Source organism: Labrus mixtus, chromosome 15 (genome assembly GCF_963584025.1).
Source record: "Labrus mixtus chromosome 15, fLabMix1.1, whole genome shotgun sequence".
Taxonomy (NCBI): Eukaryota; Metazoa; Chordata; class Actinopteri; order Labriformes; family Labridae; genus Labrus; species Labrus mixtus.
The window spans coordinates 14102449-14120707 of NC_083626.1; the positions used below are offsets into that span (position 1 = coordinate 14102449).

General features: G+C 41.4%; 1 protein-coding gene across 1 annotated transcript in view; it reads left to right on the forward strand.

The window, feature by feature from the left end:
* The first annotated feature begins 3845 nt into the window (after positions 1–3845).
* The window catches only part of LOC132989245 (adenylate cyclase type 6-like), a 36765-nt gene continuing 22351 nt past the window's right edge, over positions 3846–18259 (forward strand). The window contains exons 1-3 of the mRNA XM_061056723.1: positions 3846–4175; positions 6340–6534; positions 6657–7563. Coding sequence (XP_060912706.1) covers positions 6658–7563 — 906 coding nt within the window. The 5' untranslated portion in view covers positions 3846–4175; positions 6340–6534; position 6657. The remainder of the gene's footprint in view (positions 4176–6339; positions 6535–6656; positions 7564–18259) is intronic.

Consider the following 18259-nt stretch of genomic DNA (forward strand, 5'->3'; position numbering starts at 1 on the left):
GTACAAACCCTCAGTTTGTGGGTCCACGGCATGATCGATGACTGTACACAAAGCCACGCACGGACACACTAATGGGTAGATTACAGTTTTCCTTATGAATTATGCAAAACCTGCACTTTTCACACAGTAGGCTACAGGATTTATAGTCCATCCTGTCACTTTTGATGATGATCGACTTCATTTGGCAGCAGCCACTTTTGAATTTGAGCCCAAGCACATTCCCTTACATCTCTTATTGTCTAAAAAAAAAAAACAGTTGTAACGTTTGCCTGTCAAAGAAAAATCAAGTGTTTCCTGTCAGAGCGTGTAGTCGACCCACATTTTTCTAAATAGGCTATCTGAAACAAATATGTCCCATCCAGCTCAATGTTCGGCTGGATTTGTTGCCTAGCAATAAATGAATAAAATGGGATAATCCATTATTATTTCTCATGCTCTAATGTCATTATACGTGGAGAAAAAATAATTAAATTAAATATCTAAGAGTGCGTGATTACAGCCTATAAGCCTGTAAGGTGTTTATTGCACTTATGGATGTTTTTTTTTTCTATAAAGATGCAGTTTTGAACAAAAGGACCTAGCTCTTTCAGAGATATATGGGCTGCATGGAGCAGTCCACGCAGGACAGGCAGAGATTCGATGCAAGTCTTCTCGGTTTTCACCGATTCAGCACTTTGGCGCCCTTCCCTCTCATCCTATAAACTCCATCCATTTACACAGAGAGCAGAGCCCATCGACCGCTACAGAAAGGTACTGTAGGCCTATACTGCGTATGTCAAAAAAGACAGGAGAGAGAGAGAGAGAGAGAGAGAGATAACTAACTAAAACTAAAATTATGATATTCCAAAAAAGGAACAGCCTCCAACACCACAAATTCAGTTTCTTTAGATATACAGTCGAAATTGAACACACACAAAACTACACTTACCTGGACCTTAACATCAGCACCAGAGGTCACTTCAACAAAGCTGTGAACGACCTGAGAGATGAGGCCAGAAGGGCTTTTTATGACATCAGAAGGAACATCAAATCAGAATCCCAATTCAAATCTGTCTTAAAATGCTGGACTCCGCTATAGAACCCATTTCTCTGTATGGTTGTGAGGTCCGGGGTCCTCTCGCAAACCAATAGGCCTATTTTACTAAATGGGACAAACGTCAAATTGAGACTCTGCGTGAAGAATTCTGTAAATCCATCCTCTGTGTCCAACGGAAAAAAATCTCCAAATAATGCATGCAGAGCAGAATTAGGACGTTATCCTTTACTCATCAAAATTCAAGAGAGCGTTTACATTTTATGACCACTTATAAGAAAGTGACCCTGACACGCTTCATAAGAAAGCCCTGACCTCCAGAGAGATTACAGAGAGCTGCCTGCTCAGACAGCTGGTTCAGGAAAGAATCGACCAAAAAACAGAGCAAGTCAGAATGTCATCTGGCCCTACATAGAGATTACACAGTGGCAGAATACCTAAGCACTGTGACTGATCCAAAACTGAGCAATGTTTGACCATGTACAGGCTCAGTGAGCTCGGCCTCGCCATCGAGAGAGGGCGCCACAGACAGACCTGGCTCTCCAAAGAAGACAGAGTCTGCTCCCACTGCACCCAACAGGAGGTGGAAAATAAGTTACATTATTAACTTGTATTTTTTAAAGATAAACACGAAATGTTTTCACGTTTAGACACTTTATATAAAACTGTAAAGCTGCACAGCTCTGTTACTGTAATATGTAATCTTTGTTATTCTTTAATTTGACTTCATTTGGAGTTTATTTTGACTTTAGCTTTGGCAACGTAAACATATGTTTTGCATCAGATATACAAATGTTGTTATTTCAAATGTTTTACTTCTTACCAAATATGTCTCCTATTTTACTTAAAAGTCCACTCTCAGTGTTCATGTGCCCTGAAAGATTCCCACTTGTGTGAGTTCAAAGGCTGAGCTCACACTTGGCATTAACATCCCCAAATTCCCCACTTTTTGAGCACAGTCCGGCATGACACAATAGAAAAAAATCCAACATATTTTCACGAGAAACGGCAAAGAAATATTCTATTGGACAAGAATGACAAGAAGTGAACGTTTGTTGTCCTTGGTACAAACATAAAGTCTTTTAATGTTGCCCATGACACTTGCATACATACTGCTAGACTAATGTGGACAAATGTATAGCACAGATCACCTCTAAATGTGACCGGAGTGATTGGATCTCAGTACATTCCTATAATACTTTCTGGATGTGTTTACACCTGATTCAAAGGCTATTCACACTGAGGGAGCATGTTACCAAATGTAGCCTATTCAGCCTCAATGAACGGCTGGTTGTATAAAACACATTAATTCCTATGAATACACTTGCTAAACTGGTTGTCTTAAACTAGTGTTACACTCTGTTCATACATTATTTTTGAAAAGTGAATATCAAAGATCCTGGTGAAATATAAAGCAAAAACTTCTGAAGTGAAAGGTTCTTCAACAGAACATGAACGTCCTGGATGTGTGGTAAACATTTTAAGAAAGCCTATCAGGGCATTTTTGTTGATAATCAACCATATTCTATTTTTTGCATATAAGCATAGTGGTTGTGGATGGTCCCTCAATGCAAGGTAAATTGTGATAGATTATGAACCTGCTGATGTAAACTCGTGGTAATAGGCTCTTAACATCCAGTAATGTTGTTGTACAATGGCGCCCACTGCTGGATGAACTAACAAAAAGACTCAGTAGGCTACAGATTACAGTAGGCTACAGATTACAGTAGGCCTATTTCAATTCATACCGAAGGTCTACACAAAATAAGTGTATTTTTTATATATATATTTTCTTATTAATACAAGTTCCACATCTCACATCAACCCTACTAATAACAGTTTGTAAGTGTTTTAGTTGAACTTACCAGACACACTTCACCGGCTATAATTGTGTGTAATACAATTACTGCTACAAGATCAATAACTGATTTTTAAACTGCTCACGCTCCTCTTTGCAGATAGTGAATATAAACTTTTTTTTTTTAAATATCTGCTACAACTTTCTTTGACTTAAACTTGACAGTATTTTTGATCCAATGCTCTTTAAAGTGACTTTATTTGTGGTGTATTTTAATTCGAAAAAGTGATTCCGCCTATTCATCCGCTTCATGCCTCTACTGTTGTAGTGGAGGTCTACCTGCAAGCCAACCATTTACTTTAACATATTGAGCAATAGGCGACTAGTTCTGCTGTTTTATTAATGGCTGTAATGCATGAAATGAAATAACAACTTACTGTAAGCAAATGTTTAATTTCCCCTATGGGATCCGCTAGGGCGTGTAAGGGTGATATGTAAACAGATCCGTCTGTGTCAACACCAGTGTTGCCTTACTGGTTTACAGTTCAAACTTTATCGTGTGACGAGCAACTTACAGACTGGCTGTCATGAAATAGCCAACAGCAATTAGAGCCTGTCAATTTTTTCTTCATTGCTCTTAATTCAGAATGGTCACATCTAATGAATGTAAGCACTGGATTGAAACAATGTAGAGAAGTGTCTTTACGACTGCTTAGAAACATTGTAGTGTCTCTACATGTTCTCCACTAGGTGGTGCTGCAACACTGTCTTAACGGGATGTGTCATACTGCTTTCAGTGTTTCTCGTTGTTTCCTTCATCTCGAACCACAAATGAACGAGTTTCCATGTGTGTGTAGTCATAAATGTTTTCGCGACAGCACCGAGTGGTGCTCTAGATAGAGAAAAGAGCAGAAAACAAAGACAAAATGGAAAACATTGCAGCAAATGGGTAAATGACTCACACTTAGGCAGAGAGAGCGGGACACGCTCGCACCACCTCTAGGGGGACTCGCGTGTTTGCGAATGGGAATGCAGCTCGTGTGAGAGTGTTTGTGTGTGCGTGAGTGTGAGATAGAGACAGAGAGGGACACGGGGAGTCGGGTAGGTCGAGTCGGTGGGATTGTACTACATCTCTGGCTGAGAAGAGCGAAGGTCTGTGCGGCTAAATCCGCATTTTCTCCTCGCTTCCATCTGGACCAAAGCGCCTCCCTCCCTCCCTCCCTCCTCAGTCGAACTGACCCGCATGAGAAGCGTGTGACGGCGGCTGCGTGAAGACCGAATACGGGGCCAAGCTGGACCTCCGCTGCGGTCTTACAGTTACTGTAATAACGAGGATGTCCAAATGTAAGTACAGTGCCTCCCTCTGTTTAGCCTTCTCACGCCAGTGTTGGGAAACTGTTACGTATAATGTTGAATTGTTGCAGGCTAGCTTAAGTGAAAGAGGTTACAGCAGAATGCAAACAGCTGACTTGAACTCGAGTGTTTCACTGTGATGATTGCGGCGGCGTGGAGAAGTCTGAACTGTTCTGCAGGACTGTCCCCGCTATGTAGACACGTCCTTTCGCAGGCCAGGACAATTCAATTAGGCGGCACTTTTATTTTAAAGAACCACGAGGATGACTAAGGCTGAATTTGTTTTTGCACTGTTTGCAGGGCGCATTTTTCGGCAATATCCTCTGGTCCAGTGACCTGTTTGGCGTCCAAACATCATGACGTACAGGTTTATCTTGAAAGAGACAGGCCCAGTGTGTAGCCGGTTTAAGACTTCAGCCGCGAGCCCGTCTGGACATCCCCGTGAATTAAGAAGATCCGCTTGCCAAAGGCTGAAGTTGTCCGACGGAATGTTTTACTCCTGATAAGTTGGAGGCGGGTGATGTGTGCCAAGCGGCACTGTTGTTGTTTTTTTTGCAACCCACATTCTTCAGGCCGAGCTCAGGCTATCCAGTCGCGCAGTGTTATGGGGTCCATAGATAGTGTGTTTTTTTAAATTATTATTATTATTATTATTATTATTAAGAGACTGCGTTTAAGCACAGAGGAGAGCTGGCAACTTCCCATGTTGGCTACTCTGAGCGGCCTGTTATGTAATATGCTTCGGCCGACTGCCCGCATCCGAACCTGCCCGGGCCTACACGTGTAAGAGCCAAACATGTTTTTTGACATCAGGTCCGTGTTAGCAGTAGCGACACAGGGAGGAACACATGGGTGGGTGGGTGGGGGGGGGGGGGGGTAGGCGACTTGTCAATGTCGTTTCATTTGTGTATTTTTGGGGGTGAAAGGGTGGAGGGCATGATAGTTTTACGCAGAATACTAAAATATTCAACTGTAAGTGAAAGCATCACCATCTTAGTTTGCAATGCGTGCAGGATAGCGAAGTCGACTCGCCCCCTTTTGTTGGACAGGTTACAATCGTGTCCTGTTGGATATGTTTTGGATGTACAGTTTGTACATTAGAGCTGCATGTGCTGTTTGACCTGTCGTAAATGTATCAAAGGTGAGTTGAGGACTGAGGTTCAAGCAGCCTGAAAACTCTGAGCAGGTGAAGTGCCATGTTACTCTAGAGTGGGTCATGATAAATAAATGCTCCTTTGTTACGAGATAATCACTAGAATTCCTTCTTATATAAGGTCAAACATGTACAAAGCAGTAAATCCTTCAAAGGCTGTTGTGTGTGTGTGTGATTAGAACATGTCGGCTATTTTAGACACAATCCATGAACCAAACATAAGCTCTCCTTCAATAACATCGTTTAATGAGGTGATGGTGATTGCTGTGAAAATTGCATTAAAAAAAAACAGCTGCTGATTTGTAACATGGCCATGTGTGCAGCTCATGTATTCTCATCTCACTGTTTGCCTCAGCTCAGGCAGCCCTGCAGATATGCTTATTAAGTTTAGAGGTTAGCAGTGTCCTTGACATGTGTTGCCAGAAGCCGGCCACAGTGAGTCATCAAAGCTAATGGGGGAAGCATGGACAATTTAATCTGGACTGGAGAGCTCTTGATCTCTGATGGTGCCCACTCTGAAGGCCTTTGTTGTCAAATAGAGCACACTCAAGATGTACAAGGCAGATTGCAGCGATCGAGCGCTGTCCAACCCAGAAAAGTTTTCATCTGAATGTTTGTTGAAATGCGACCCTGTTTAACTTCATGGCTCGATGACATAATTAACCAGTTGTTACTTAATGATGGCGTAATAATAAAAGGACATTACACTCTCACAATCCAGTGTTTTGCAAACACAACAGCAAGTAACTTCCATGGACATGTTGTTTTGATCTGCTGTGGGAAAGTGGATTGAACTAGCTGTTTTCTATGTGTTTATTTTGAATTGTCTAATCTTTTGCCAGAGAAAAATCCAATAAACAAACACAAAAATAAAAACAGCAACCAGCGATGCAAACAATGTGTTTAATTTTCTATTTTTCCACAATGACTATGATTTTAATGCTTTATTTCCTCGTGTGGTGTGAGCTCAGCATTGTTCTTTTAATAGTTTTTTGTATACAGGAAAGCATTTGGTGTATGGAAGGTCTAGGTGATAAATAGGGCTGACATGCTGACTATTTCTACAGATGACGGCTCAAAAACAGGCACACCTCTGATGCCTCCGGCCAATCCGAGCTCATGGTGTATGCTTCTTTGGATACACTAGTGGCCTGGCCAAAGAGCGCAGTGTTGCTACACTCAAAAAAGCCCGCACAGGTGAGAAGGTCCACAGGTCTTTCTAACTTTTTCCTCAAATGACATATTTAATGCAACGACTTTGATGATTCAAAGCCAGAATTCTTAAATGTGAAGTTTTTTTCCAACTTTGTTTCATTCAGGATGTCGTGGGCCAGAGACCTCTTAAGGAGCAAAACGGATGAGCGAAAGACTGCATGGGGAGAGCGCAATGGCAAAAAGAGAAAGGACAGCTCGTCACTGTGCAACCCACACTACATGAGCTGCCTGAGGGACCCTGAGGAACTAGAGCCCCCTAATGCAGCCTCTAAACATTACAACTGCAGAGCGGGCACCAGCGGGGGTAACTTCGGTGTGCGCTGTGGCTGGCAGGAGGATCACTATAGGAAGAGGATTGGTGGCGGAGGGGATCTGGGTCTTAAAGCTGTGGACCTGGGCTTTGAGGATGGAGAGCTGAAAGGGAGGAAAGATGAGGAGTCATTGGAATTAGCAGAAGGGGGCTGCAAGGGGATGTCTGCGGTGGACTGCTGGAAGCGGTTTATTTGGATTTTTCAATCCAAGAAATTTCAATCTGCCAAGCTGGAGCGTCTGTACCAGCGCTACTTCTTCAGGCTCAACCAGAGCTCCCTGACCATGCTGATGGGGGTGCTGGTGGTGGTGTGCGGAGTCATCCTGACTATTCACTGCTTCGACAGAACCCCACACCTTACCCCCAGTAAGGCCTACATCTCAGTACTCTCTGTCGCCATGGCTCTTTTTCTGGCCATGATGGTGGTGTGCAACCGAAACGGCTTCCACCAAGACTACATGTGGATTGTTAGCTACCTGGTAATCGTGGTGCTCATCGTGGTGCAGGTGCTGGGGGCGCTGATGGTGTACCCACCTAGTGCCTCTGAGGGCATCTGGTGGACTGTCTTCTTCATCTATATTATCTACACGCTGCTGCCGGTCAGGATGAGAGCAGCCGTGGTCTGTGGAGCCGTGCTGTCTATCATACACGTAGTGACCGCCTGGCAGCTCAACAAGGAGTACCAGTTTGTTTTCAAACAGGTGAGTGACAGCAGGAACTACACATCACTACAATAGGAAGAGTTTTTTGTAGGCGAGGGTAACATGGATATCATTCCATTACTCAACATTTAATGTTGTTTTGTGTTATCAACATCTAAGTGATGTGTGATTAGAAGTAGTATGTGTGGAAATCCATTTATATTTTGAACTTTTCTCATATCGGTTAGGTACAAAACATGAATTAAAGATTATATCTTCATCTCTGAAAAATCTATACAATAATCTGTTAATCAAGGATTTAAATCATAATTTAATGATGCAAATAATACTTACTTAAAATGTGTTTACAACAATAGGTCCTTGCCAATTTGCAATTGTAAATAGGTCCAGGTCCTTGAAATCATGTTGTGTCCAACCCAAGTCTTAAATCTGCAGTTGTGCAGCCTCTTTTTAAGAAAACTAACCTGGACCCTATGGTCCCTAAAAACTATCAGCCTATGTTTACTGCCTTTTTATGTCCATAATTTTAGAGAAAGTCATTGCTAAACAGCTGTTTTAACCGCACACAATGTTACAAACAGATTCCAATCTGGTTTTGCATCAGAAACATTACACACAAACTGAGACTCCAATGACATCATGAGGGCCTCTGATGTGGGTGAATGCTCAGTTGTGGTACTCTTGGATCTTTGCTGTAAATTCCACACGGTTGATCGCGCTAGTCTGATTGACAGACTCAGACAGTGGTTGGGTGTCTCTGGGAGCGTCCTTGACTGGTTCTCCAGCTTCCTTTCAGATAGCTGTTCTGTGTTACTTGGTCCTTAAATGTCTCAATCTGCTACTCTGTCCTGTGGTGTGCCTCAAGAATCTGTTTTAGACCCTTCTCTGTTTCACTGTATGTGTCCTCTTGACCATGTAATCTGTACATTTCAGGGAAATTCTTACCACCATTATGCTAATGACATTACATTTTACATAGCTTTTATGACTTACGACACTGATGAATTGAATAATCTGCACAACTGACTTCCATTAAGGATCAGATGAGTCACAACTTATTTCATATAAATACTGATAAGACAGAGGTTCCTATTAATGCCTCTGATAGCGTAGTGTATTGAATCCTTTTCCTCTGTGATATCAAATCCCCAAAATCTTGACTCATGTTTGACCAGGTAATGCTTTTGATCAACATATCAAATATTGATCCGTTCATGTTCTTTCACTCAAGAAACTTTGCTAATTTTAAATCTGTTATCCCACAAGCTGAGGTTGAGATTCTTTTTCAAACTTTGCCTCTACCCGTCACATTAAGCCATCTCTTGACCATCTACTAATCATACAAAACACCGCAGAAAGATTAATAATTAGGTCCAGCAGATCAACTCGTTTTACATTAATCTCATTTAATCGACATTTGCTTCCAAGACAATTCAGAATGCTTTATAAGACGCCCTGCATGATCAGGAACCAGGCGATATTCCTGACCTGCTCCGTTCCTACCTCGGTACTCTGACCAGGGTCAACTTCTTGACTGAAAATGAAAGGTGATCGTGCCTTTGAATCTATGGCTCTGATACTTTTGAACACTCTTTCATTGAACATGCGCTCTTCAACTTCAACTGATGCTTTTAAAAAGCAGCTTAAAACACACATTTTTAAATTGGCTTTTGACCACCTGATATATTTTTGTTCAATGGTAGTTTTTCTGTGTTTTATTTTATTTCATTTTTAATCACTATTATTAGTGCTGTCATTGGGATATTTTTTTAAAGACTTTCTGACTTTGGGCAGTGAAAGGTACAAAATCAAAAAAACTTTAAATTACATACTCACTAAATCGTTATAAAGGTAATGTTTATATCCTTGAATTCAGTCAAGACTTATTTACAAATACAGAATTACATTAAGATGACTCCGCTTTAGTGCATTTCACATCAAACTAATAAAGTTACTATAGTAACACTAATGCAGAAAAAGCCATGATAACCATATATTATGCCTGCTCATTGATCAGCAATATCATATATATTCAAGAGATTAAAGAGATTTTTAAGAGAAGAAATTTTGCCAAAATTTCAAGCAGATAAATAATGAAGCCAGTCACAACTTTTGTCATACTTCTAACACATTTAGTACGGTAAATTTCTCAAGTCATTTGAAAGAAAAAGCTAACAACAGTGTTTGCTTCGTGAAAAAAGGCACTTCAAAATCTATGCAAAGTCAATATGAGGCTTTCCTCCGCAATAACCACCCTGACCAAAATACAAAAGACACTTTTTAGCAGCTGTTTTTTTTAACAGTCCTCTGTGTCTGTACTTTGTGTTGTGTTTTTTTTTAATATAATTTAACGTTTGAGCCTTGTCAAAGGAGAATTTCTGTCACTGTTGGGACAGACACAGTTTATCTATCAGCAGTCAAACCAATCAAGTGAGACTATTTCAACTGGAGAGTCTTTTAATACAAGATACACACTAAAAGTTCATAACTTTGGAAGAGACGCTCTTAATTGGTCTGCTGAAGCCTCATATTGACTTTGCCTGATCTTCATGATACATTTCTGAACAGCACGAGGACTGTGGAGTTTGTTTCCAATCCCTCTATTCTCATTCTCACATTAGGAATGGATTTCCTCCCTGCTACAGCTGACAAGAGGAACAACAGCAGCAGCCAATAAACATCATATGACATGTGTTAAAAGAGAGAGTTGGAAAAGCGGTATCCATCCTCTGATAGTTGTAGAAACAATCATTCAATTTATCCTTTGAGTGACACACTTGATTCAAAGTAATCTATATTTTGTAAATGTGTATTCCTGATGCATCTTTTTGGAGTCTTGTCCCCGTTAAATAACAACAAAATCTAAAAATCAAAGTGGACATTTACATTCATGAGAAAACAAGACACAGTTGTCCGACTCGTGCTTGTCAGGCCCGCCATTGTCACCATACAATTGAGCACAATGTTGTTACTGTATTCACCAGTCAAAATGCCCTACTTTTTCTCCCCATCAATATAGGACAAACATTGTACAGACTCCTCCGTCACTTTAGCGTGTCAAAGGTGCCGTACTAAAAGTAGATGATGCTGTAGATCTCTGCAGTTTTTCAAATGAGATTTTTAATGAGCCTACATTTTGTGATGTAGGGCAGCTTTGGCAACTCTGTAGGGGTTTGCAGAAGGTCATCTGGGTTGAATGAGCCTGTTTAGTTGCATTGTGGAGGACTATCATGATAATGTTGCATGGTGCCATTCAGGACGCAATTCCTCAAAACAAGAAGGCTATTGTAGTAAAATGACACAGGGTGGGGTGCAAGGCTCAAGATTGTGCAATGAATTTGATGGAAAACAGAATGATTACTTCTGGAGGCTGTGGAAAAACACAAAGTAAGTCATTTATTATTGCTGCAGCTCCCTATCGGAAATATTTCTCCATTACTTGCGTCTTTTAATCATTTTTTGAATATGGCTGTCAGATCCTCAGGGATTTTATCAAAATGATCTGTTCAATTTTGTAAAAAAAAATTAAGTGATGATTCAATTATTCCAAAATATGTAAATAAATAAACAAATGAAAGAAACATAGTAAAGTAAATCATCAATCAAAACTTATACTGCAGAAATGTAAATAAACAGATTTTTGGACATTTTCATTAAAATTCTATGACTCTGATACTTCTATCTATAATTGGATGATCTGCCATTCTTTAGGCTAAAACAATTCTTTTTTAAAAATCAAACATTGTCTTTTCATGTTTTATGAAATAATCAGCCTTTTTTTTTTTTTTTTTTACAAAAAGACATGACCGGTCAGGAAAAGCACAGGTGTTACCAATAACATGAACCATAGCTGAATTCTATTTGGCTTCTTCAGTGTCAGGGTCCACAGTATTGTGAACACTGGTTCTCTGTCACAAACATTATGTCATGGCATAATGGGACACTTAAAAAGAAGAGAGAAAGTGCTCCTGTTTGGTTACATGTGCCTCCCTTTATAGAGGGAGGTGTGGCTATGAACAACAGCCAGAAGAACAGTTTGTTGAATCATCAATGTGTACTTTTTATTTTATGCCGTATAATCGATGATGCTGAGCATGTAGTGCAGTAGAAAGCCTTGATAGGTTTTTTTTTTTTAAATGAGGATTTCTTTTGCTATGGCCTCCAGGTAGCCTTCTGACCTTTTTAAGAAGATAAGAATCGTGTCACAAACTTCAATCAGACATGATTTCTTTCCTGTACAAATTAGCAATGTTTGTTCTCCTAATATACACATGGGTTGAACTCTCTCTGGACCTGTTATTGGTTTTCCCTACCAACCATCGCTATTAGGCAACCAGATGAATATGAAGCCACTCTGAATGAGGCAATATTGACATAACCCTACTGTTGCTGTGAGCTTGTGTGTTAAGTACAAATGACCCAGACAAGAGGGGTTGTTGACTACAGGCTTTCTGATGATTGACCGGTGCCCTGCCTGAGGGTTTAGACCCCCAACACTGTACAATACAGCTCTCTGAGCAATCGATGATGGGATGTTTGCCTGGCACTGCTATGCTAGTGGATTGATTAGTTGTTTCATGCTGTAATCAGCCATATTACATTCCCTCTCATTATGTATTCTTCTGAATGAGGAGGATTTGAGGGAGACTCCTTTGTTTTCACCCTTATGAGCAGAGAAGCACAATGTGTCATTTAGTGAACTCTGAGACTTAACAGATATCTCACCAGCTACTCGCAGGTGTTTGAATAGAGAAGGACTTCATTCAGTCTGTCACACCCTCTGTATCACACATGTGAGCTTACACAAACTGTGGCTCCTGGCGTCACAGGGCCAGACTCTGCTCTGGGAAACTTGGTTTCTTCTTCTGGGACCTCATCATCCTTTGGCCCTCTCTTCTTTTTCCCTTATTTTTTGTCGTCCCTGTGGGGCGTTCATGCAGGTTCAGAGCTGAGAAGATGTGAGAGCGATGATGGCAATGACAAAGGGATGTCTTTGATGGACCTTGATAATGGGGCAGGGTAGGAGGGGGGGGGGCGTTTGTGGAAGCAGCAGTGATGACATTGGATGGAGAGAGTGAAATTATGCTAAGCTGACGTACCCATTTGGGAAAGAACTGCCCGTCTCTTCTCTCTTTTTTTCTCCTCCCACTTTTCTCTGGGTCACAATTTCACAATCACAGAAATCCACTCGCATGGAGTAGTCCTTTATCCCATAACAAACTCGGCTCCTCATAGGAATAGTGTCCACAGATCTTCACGGTTCAGCGCTCTGCTCCACAGTCAACTATACAGAGCTGAAGGTAGAACTGTTGTCAAAAAGTAGAAAATGAAACTGCAGATTCATCCTAACAGTGTGCTTCTCGTTAGAATAAAATATTTGGAGTTCTGAGTTCACTGCTCTCAATGAAAGCCTGAAGACACACTCCATGTGAGAAGATATTACATTTTCCCTGTTAACCATCTTTGGACATGGGCCTTGCCTTGGATCAGATCTCAGTGGTCTTGACTACAGCCATAAAGGAGCAACACATACATCTAAATAATCTGGCCCATAATTGTTTGTATTTCAGACGAGCGTCAATTTGAGTGTCTTGGGTGACTGTGGCTCAGTGGTAGAGTCGATCGTCGCTCAACTGTAAGGACCAGGGTTTCCATTCCCATCTCCTGCAGTCACATGTTGAATTATTCTTTCTCCCCCTTCAATGCTGGCAGCTTAAGAATGTTTGTGAGTAGTACTGTAAAGCAGTGGGGCATTTTACTTGGGCTTGGTGATATGAGTTTTTAAGATAAATCGATATATTTTCAAACAATATAGGGAAGAAAATTTAGTTTGGGGCACTTGTAGCCTAGTGGTTAGTCCGCGTGCCCCTTGTACATCGGCTCAGAGGCTATAGTCCTCCAAGCAGGCGGCCTGGGATCAAATCCCACTTGTGGGTCCTTTCCTGCATGTCATTCCCCTCTCTCTCTCTCTCTCTCTCTCTCTCTCTCTCCCTTATTTCTGACTCTATCCACTATCCTATCTCTAAATAAATGCATAAAAAGCCCAAAGATAAACCTTTATTAAAAAAATACTCTTTATATCGATAAAGGATAGATAATGTTAAAATGTAATAACATGGAGGCACCAGTTGTCTGTCCCTCTTCATCCGTCTCCGCCTCTCTCCCTCTCTCCCTCTCTCCCTCTCTTCCTCTCTTCCTCTCTGGGCATAACTCCAAAACTGTCTGAATATTAAAATACACAGCTGTAGGGCTCAATAAAATCTGTTAGAACTGATTTATTTATTCCCAAATTCTTTTTTTTCCCTCTTTTATTTGACTGAATTCTGTGTTTTGTGATGTGTTCCATTGGACCAGAGCACCGGTTTAAATCACAAATCATTTTATCAGATCAGGAAATTGAAGTGTCATTAAAAAAGAAATATTAGCTTGCCTCTATTATTTTTTTTTTAAATGTAGTAGAGCCCAGTCCATCCCTGCTACCCCTCTGGAACCGCTGCTGCTTATAAATGAACAGGGGAGCATTTAGCCTTCACTGTATCTTCAGTGTTTGGATATAACGCAGCACTGTTTAAAAGAGTCTGTGTGGATAGTTTACAGACGACAGCAGGCTATGGGATAACATTTCTATCATGAAGATACTGTTTGTAGATACATGCAGACACAATGAGAGTGAAAGGAGAAAAGTCGAACCGACCGTTTGACCCGAGTCACATGTCTTCCAGACCAAAAAACGCGCTCCTGCTTCCCTTTGACATGCAGAAAGCAGAGGAGAAATGCTGCAGCTATCAAACGCGCTTAAAATGTATTTTCACCCTTCATCCTTTAAACTGCATTTGGTTTAAAACATTTCTGCAGTCTCCTCTTACCAGTTTGCACGGTTTTCTTATGACCAGCAGCTTTTTGATAGATGACGCTACCAAATATCTTTTTCTTTTCATATTGGCTGCATATTGAATTTTCTGACATATCTGCATGAAGGCAGTAAAGAACATCCTAACATGTAGTCAAAGGTGCATTTTAAGGTCCCTCTTGTGGCCTTAAGTTTTAACACACCATACTCACATTATCAGTATCTAACCTTGTATCACCCTCTCTGCAAATGCACCCAAACTACATTTTTTAAGAGTCAGCAGTAACCAGTGCCGCCATGAATCTGTCTACTTTTGTTCAGTCACCTGAGATTAGATCTAAACTCAGGGCTTGAGTTCTCATTGGGCTCACATATAAATAGACACGCACTATAGGATGCACACACAACTACACATCTATTGGTACAGATTCATTCGGCCTTGAGTGCTGTCCTGTCAGAGACCACCTGTCCCTCATGTTTTGGTTTGTCAAACTCTCCTGTGGCTGACTGAGGGAAGAACTAACTCTGACATGATTGGCTTCTGGCGCTGTCCTGAGGAGTTCTGCTTTGATATATGCATTTAAGTCACTTAAGTATAAACAGCTGTGCATCCATACGCCTTCATGTCTTACAGGGGATTATGTGACTTGCAGAGTCATTGTTAAGGTCTTAGAATTTCGAAGCAGCCGGCGTGTAAGATGTCATACAGGGATTATCAGGGAACCAAACAGAAGTTGTCCTTTTGTGTTCAGCAGGATATATTTGGATAACCAAATCCTAAATGGAGTCCTATGAGGAGGAGCTATTGACAGGCAGGTCAATAAAAGAGTGAAGTCTCAGAGGTACAGCACGTCTGTGCTTTTGTTGTTGTGTGCTGATCCGGCACTAGAGGAAAAACCTGTTCCTTTGGCAGATTGTTATGGGGTCAATGAATGTGGGCTTAGTGGAAACATACTGAGACCTTTGCCAGACAATGGAGAAAAAGATACCAATCAATGAAATGTATCAGGCAATGTGTGGATAATGCATTTAGGCCAGAACATCGACTTTATGAAAGAAATAACCTGAAAGAAGAAGAAGGAGACCTACTTTATTAATTCCCCCTGGGGAAATTCAGTTTTTAAAGTCTGTTTTCAAACATGCTCCATGCACACAGGCTGGGAGTACACACACATGCACAAACAGGAACCTGTGAACATGCACTAATGAAGAGATGTCAGTGAGGGGCTTCACAAGATGGAGCACCTGAGCAGTTTTGGGGTCCATTGCCTTGCTCAAGGGCACCTCCTGAAGAGCTCCGGAAGTGAGTTGGCACCTCCTCAGCAACTATACCCAATTCCATACTTACTCTGGTCCAACGGGGACCAGCGACTCTTCAGACTGAGCTCCTGCCGCCCCATCAACCACACTGACTACCTTAACCTTTATAAAGTGATTGACTTCAAAATGTCTTATTTTTATTGTATGTACTTAGTATATTTCTATTTTATAGCTGTTCAGAGTTTGCAAAGGCTTATTAATGCCTTCATAAGATAACAACTGAACTGATGAAAGCCAATTTTGATCCAGTCAAATTTGATAAAAAGTAAACAAGACCAAATCATTTTGCATTGAGTGCCTACAATCAACATGTGATTCACTTTGACACTTGATCCTACAGACACATTTTGTGCAGCATTGAAGTTTGATACCCAGCCTGGCTTATAATGAGTGAATCCAGTGTCCTGTGTGTTCACATATTATGTACAGCTGAACACACACACACACACACACACACACACACACTCAGGACACAAGAAGTGGTGATGTGTGTCTGTCTATATGGATCACAGCAGCTCACTCGGCTGCTATCAAATGGCAAGCACCCATCATCAGGTAGTGTGGGTGCCAAACAATGCACCGGCTCAAATAATAGATCCCCCTGTTATTCCCATCCCCTCCCCTTCCCTTCAGAGAGGTAGAGTGCTTGTGACTCATCCCCCTTATTGTATTACAACCAGAGGCAGCGATACAAACCCGGATAGCTTCCACCACCATGGGTGGGAGCAATTAGGATTAGCGATAAGCGAAATATTGCTCTTATAATACAGCCGGTGATAAGGCATATAATAGCCTACCTAATAATAGTATGTGAGTCAGGGAAGAGGAAGTGCAGGCTTCTAATAACATCTCATGGTTTACTAACAACTTGGCTGTCCGCAAAAGTAAATACAGGGATTTAAGGCTGAACTGCCATGGCGGGCGGCCAAGAGATATATATTAGGAATCCATTAGCAGTGTTAAATGTTGATCTGTGCGGCACGCAAGTCCTGAGGCTTTCAAGGGAAGTTTTACTTTGGAGATCCAGTTAAGTGTAGAGCACCCAATCCAAGCACTAGTGACAGGAAGGTGAACGACTCTCTGTCAAGAGGTCACAGTCAGACGAGCCAACTGTCTTGTTATCCATCTATTGTAGTTACAATTACACTTCTTCTACATATGTCCGGCCTACGTGAGAACGCATTACTAGAGTGCAGCTGTAATTAGCAAACATGCTCACTATCCGCACAAACACCTTCCTGCTATTGAAATCTACGCCATTGTGGACATCCCATGTCTTTACTGACATATAGACCCTCTTTAACCTGCTTGACCTCTTTGCCTTTCAAGTGACCTGCTTATGAAATGGAAAGAACAAGCCCTTCTGTCTTATAGCCTGGAGGATTTCTCCCTCCCTCACAGCATGCCTTTTTCACTTTTTCATTGAATAGTGTCGGACACAAAAAAACAAGACTCAGGTCCCATGATGCAATTTCACACACTCCACACACGCTTGATTAAACCAAAGGAAGTTAGACTCCGTCTTTTGCATTCACAGGATCTAAATAAACAGCAGAAAGCTCCAAAGAAGTATTACTTTGTGTTGTTAAACTCCCCCTTCCATGATGTAAAAAAAGAAAAAAAAGAATGTGTCCTTTTAAGGAGACAGAAAGACGTTGGTGTTTACTTTTTTTGGGGATGAAGTGCCATGAGCACCTTTATGTCGTAAAGAAGAGCCATAGCGATCTGACTCTACATTTTCCGTAACAAGCAGTGTTCCTGAATCAAATTTCTACGAGTCTTTGTTTTGGAATGTAAAGCCTTTCAGAGTTTCACTGGCATGATGGGTACGTGGTGGGCATGTGACGGCCCTGATGGCAGATGTGCTTTACATGCGTTCAGTCTCGGCTCATCATTGAATGATGGAGCCCAAACTTAAGTTAAAGCTGGCACCATACTGCTGTCGTGCTTGTGCTGTTTAAACTATAACCAGTTGTTCTTGTACTGGTATTGATCTGTATGCTTTGTAGTTAAAGTCAATATTGTGTATATAACTGGACAATGAAACTAAACTCTTGTATTTTTATTGGGCCCACACACATTTTCTCTTTGAACGAGTTCAAAGCTCCCTCTCTTCATTCTAAGTATTTAAAGTCATTCTGGATAAAAGCAAAGGAAATCATGCTCAAGTGCTCGACTAAAGACACACCGTGCAATTTTAGACTTGTTACATCTGTGACAAAGTCAAACGACTGCCGTTGGATCATGTTGTAAATTGTGCTTAAAAGGAGTTGGAGAAAATAGCAGCTGAAATGGGAATTCCTGGATGTTTAGCTCACAGTCACACAGTTCAAGGTCTGGACTCCCTCACACAATTCAGATCAGAGAGACGAGCCAGCAGAGGAGTGTGCTGATCTGGTGGGCTGGTTGGTTTGTTAGGCTTATTAACCAGATCTTGTGTTCAGCCTGGCTGTAATTGCAGCTGTGCTTGAAAGGGTGTGAGTGGGCAGGAAGTGAGGGGTTAGCGAGGACACAGCTGGGAGAAGAGTGTTGTGTCCGGCCCCGCATACTGCACCCCCATCCCCA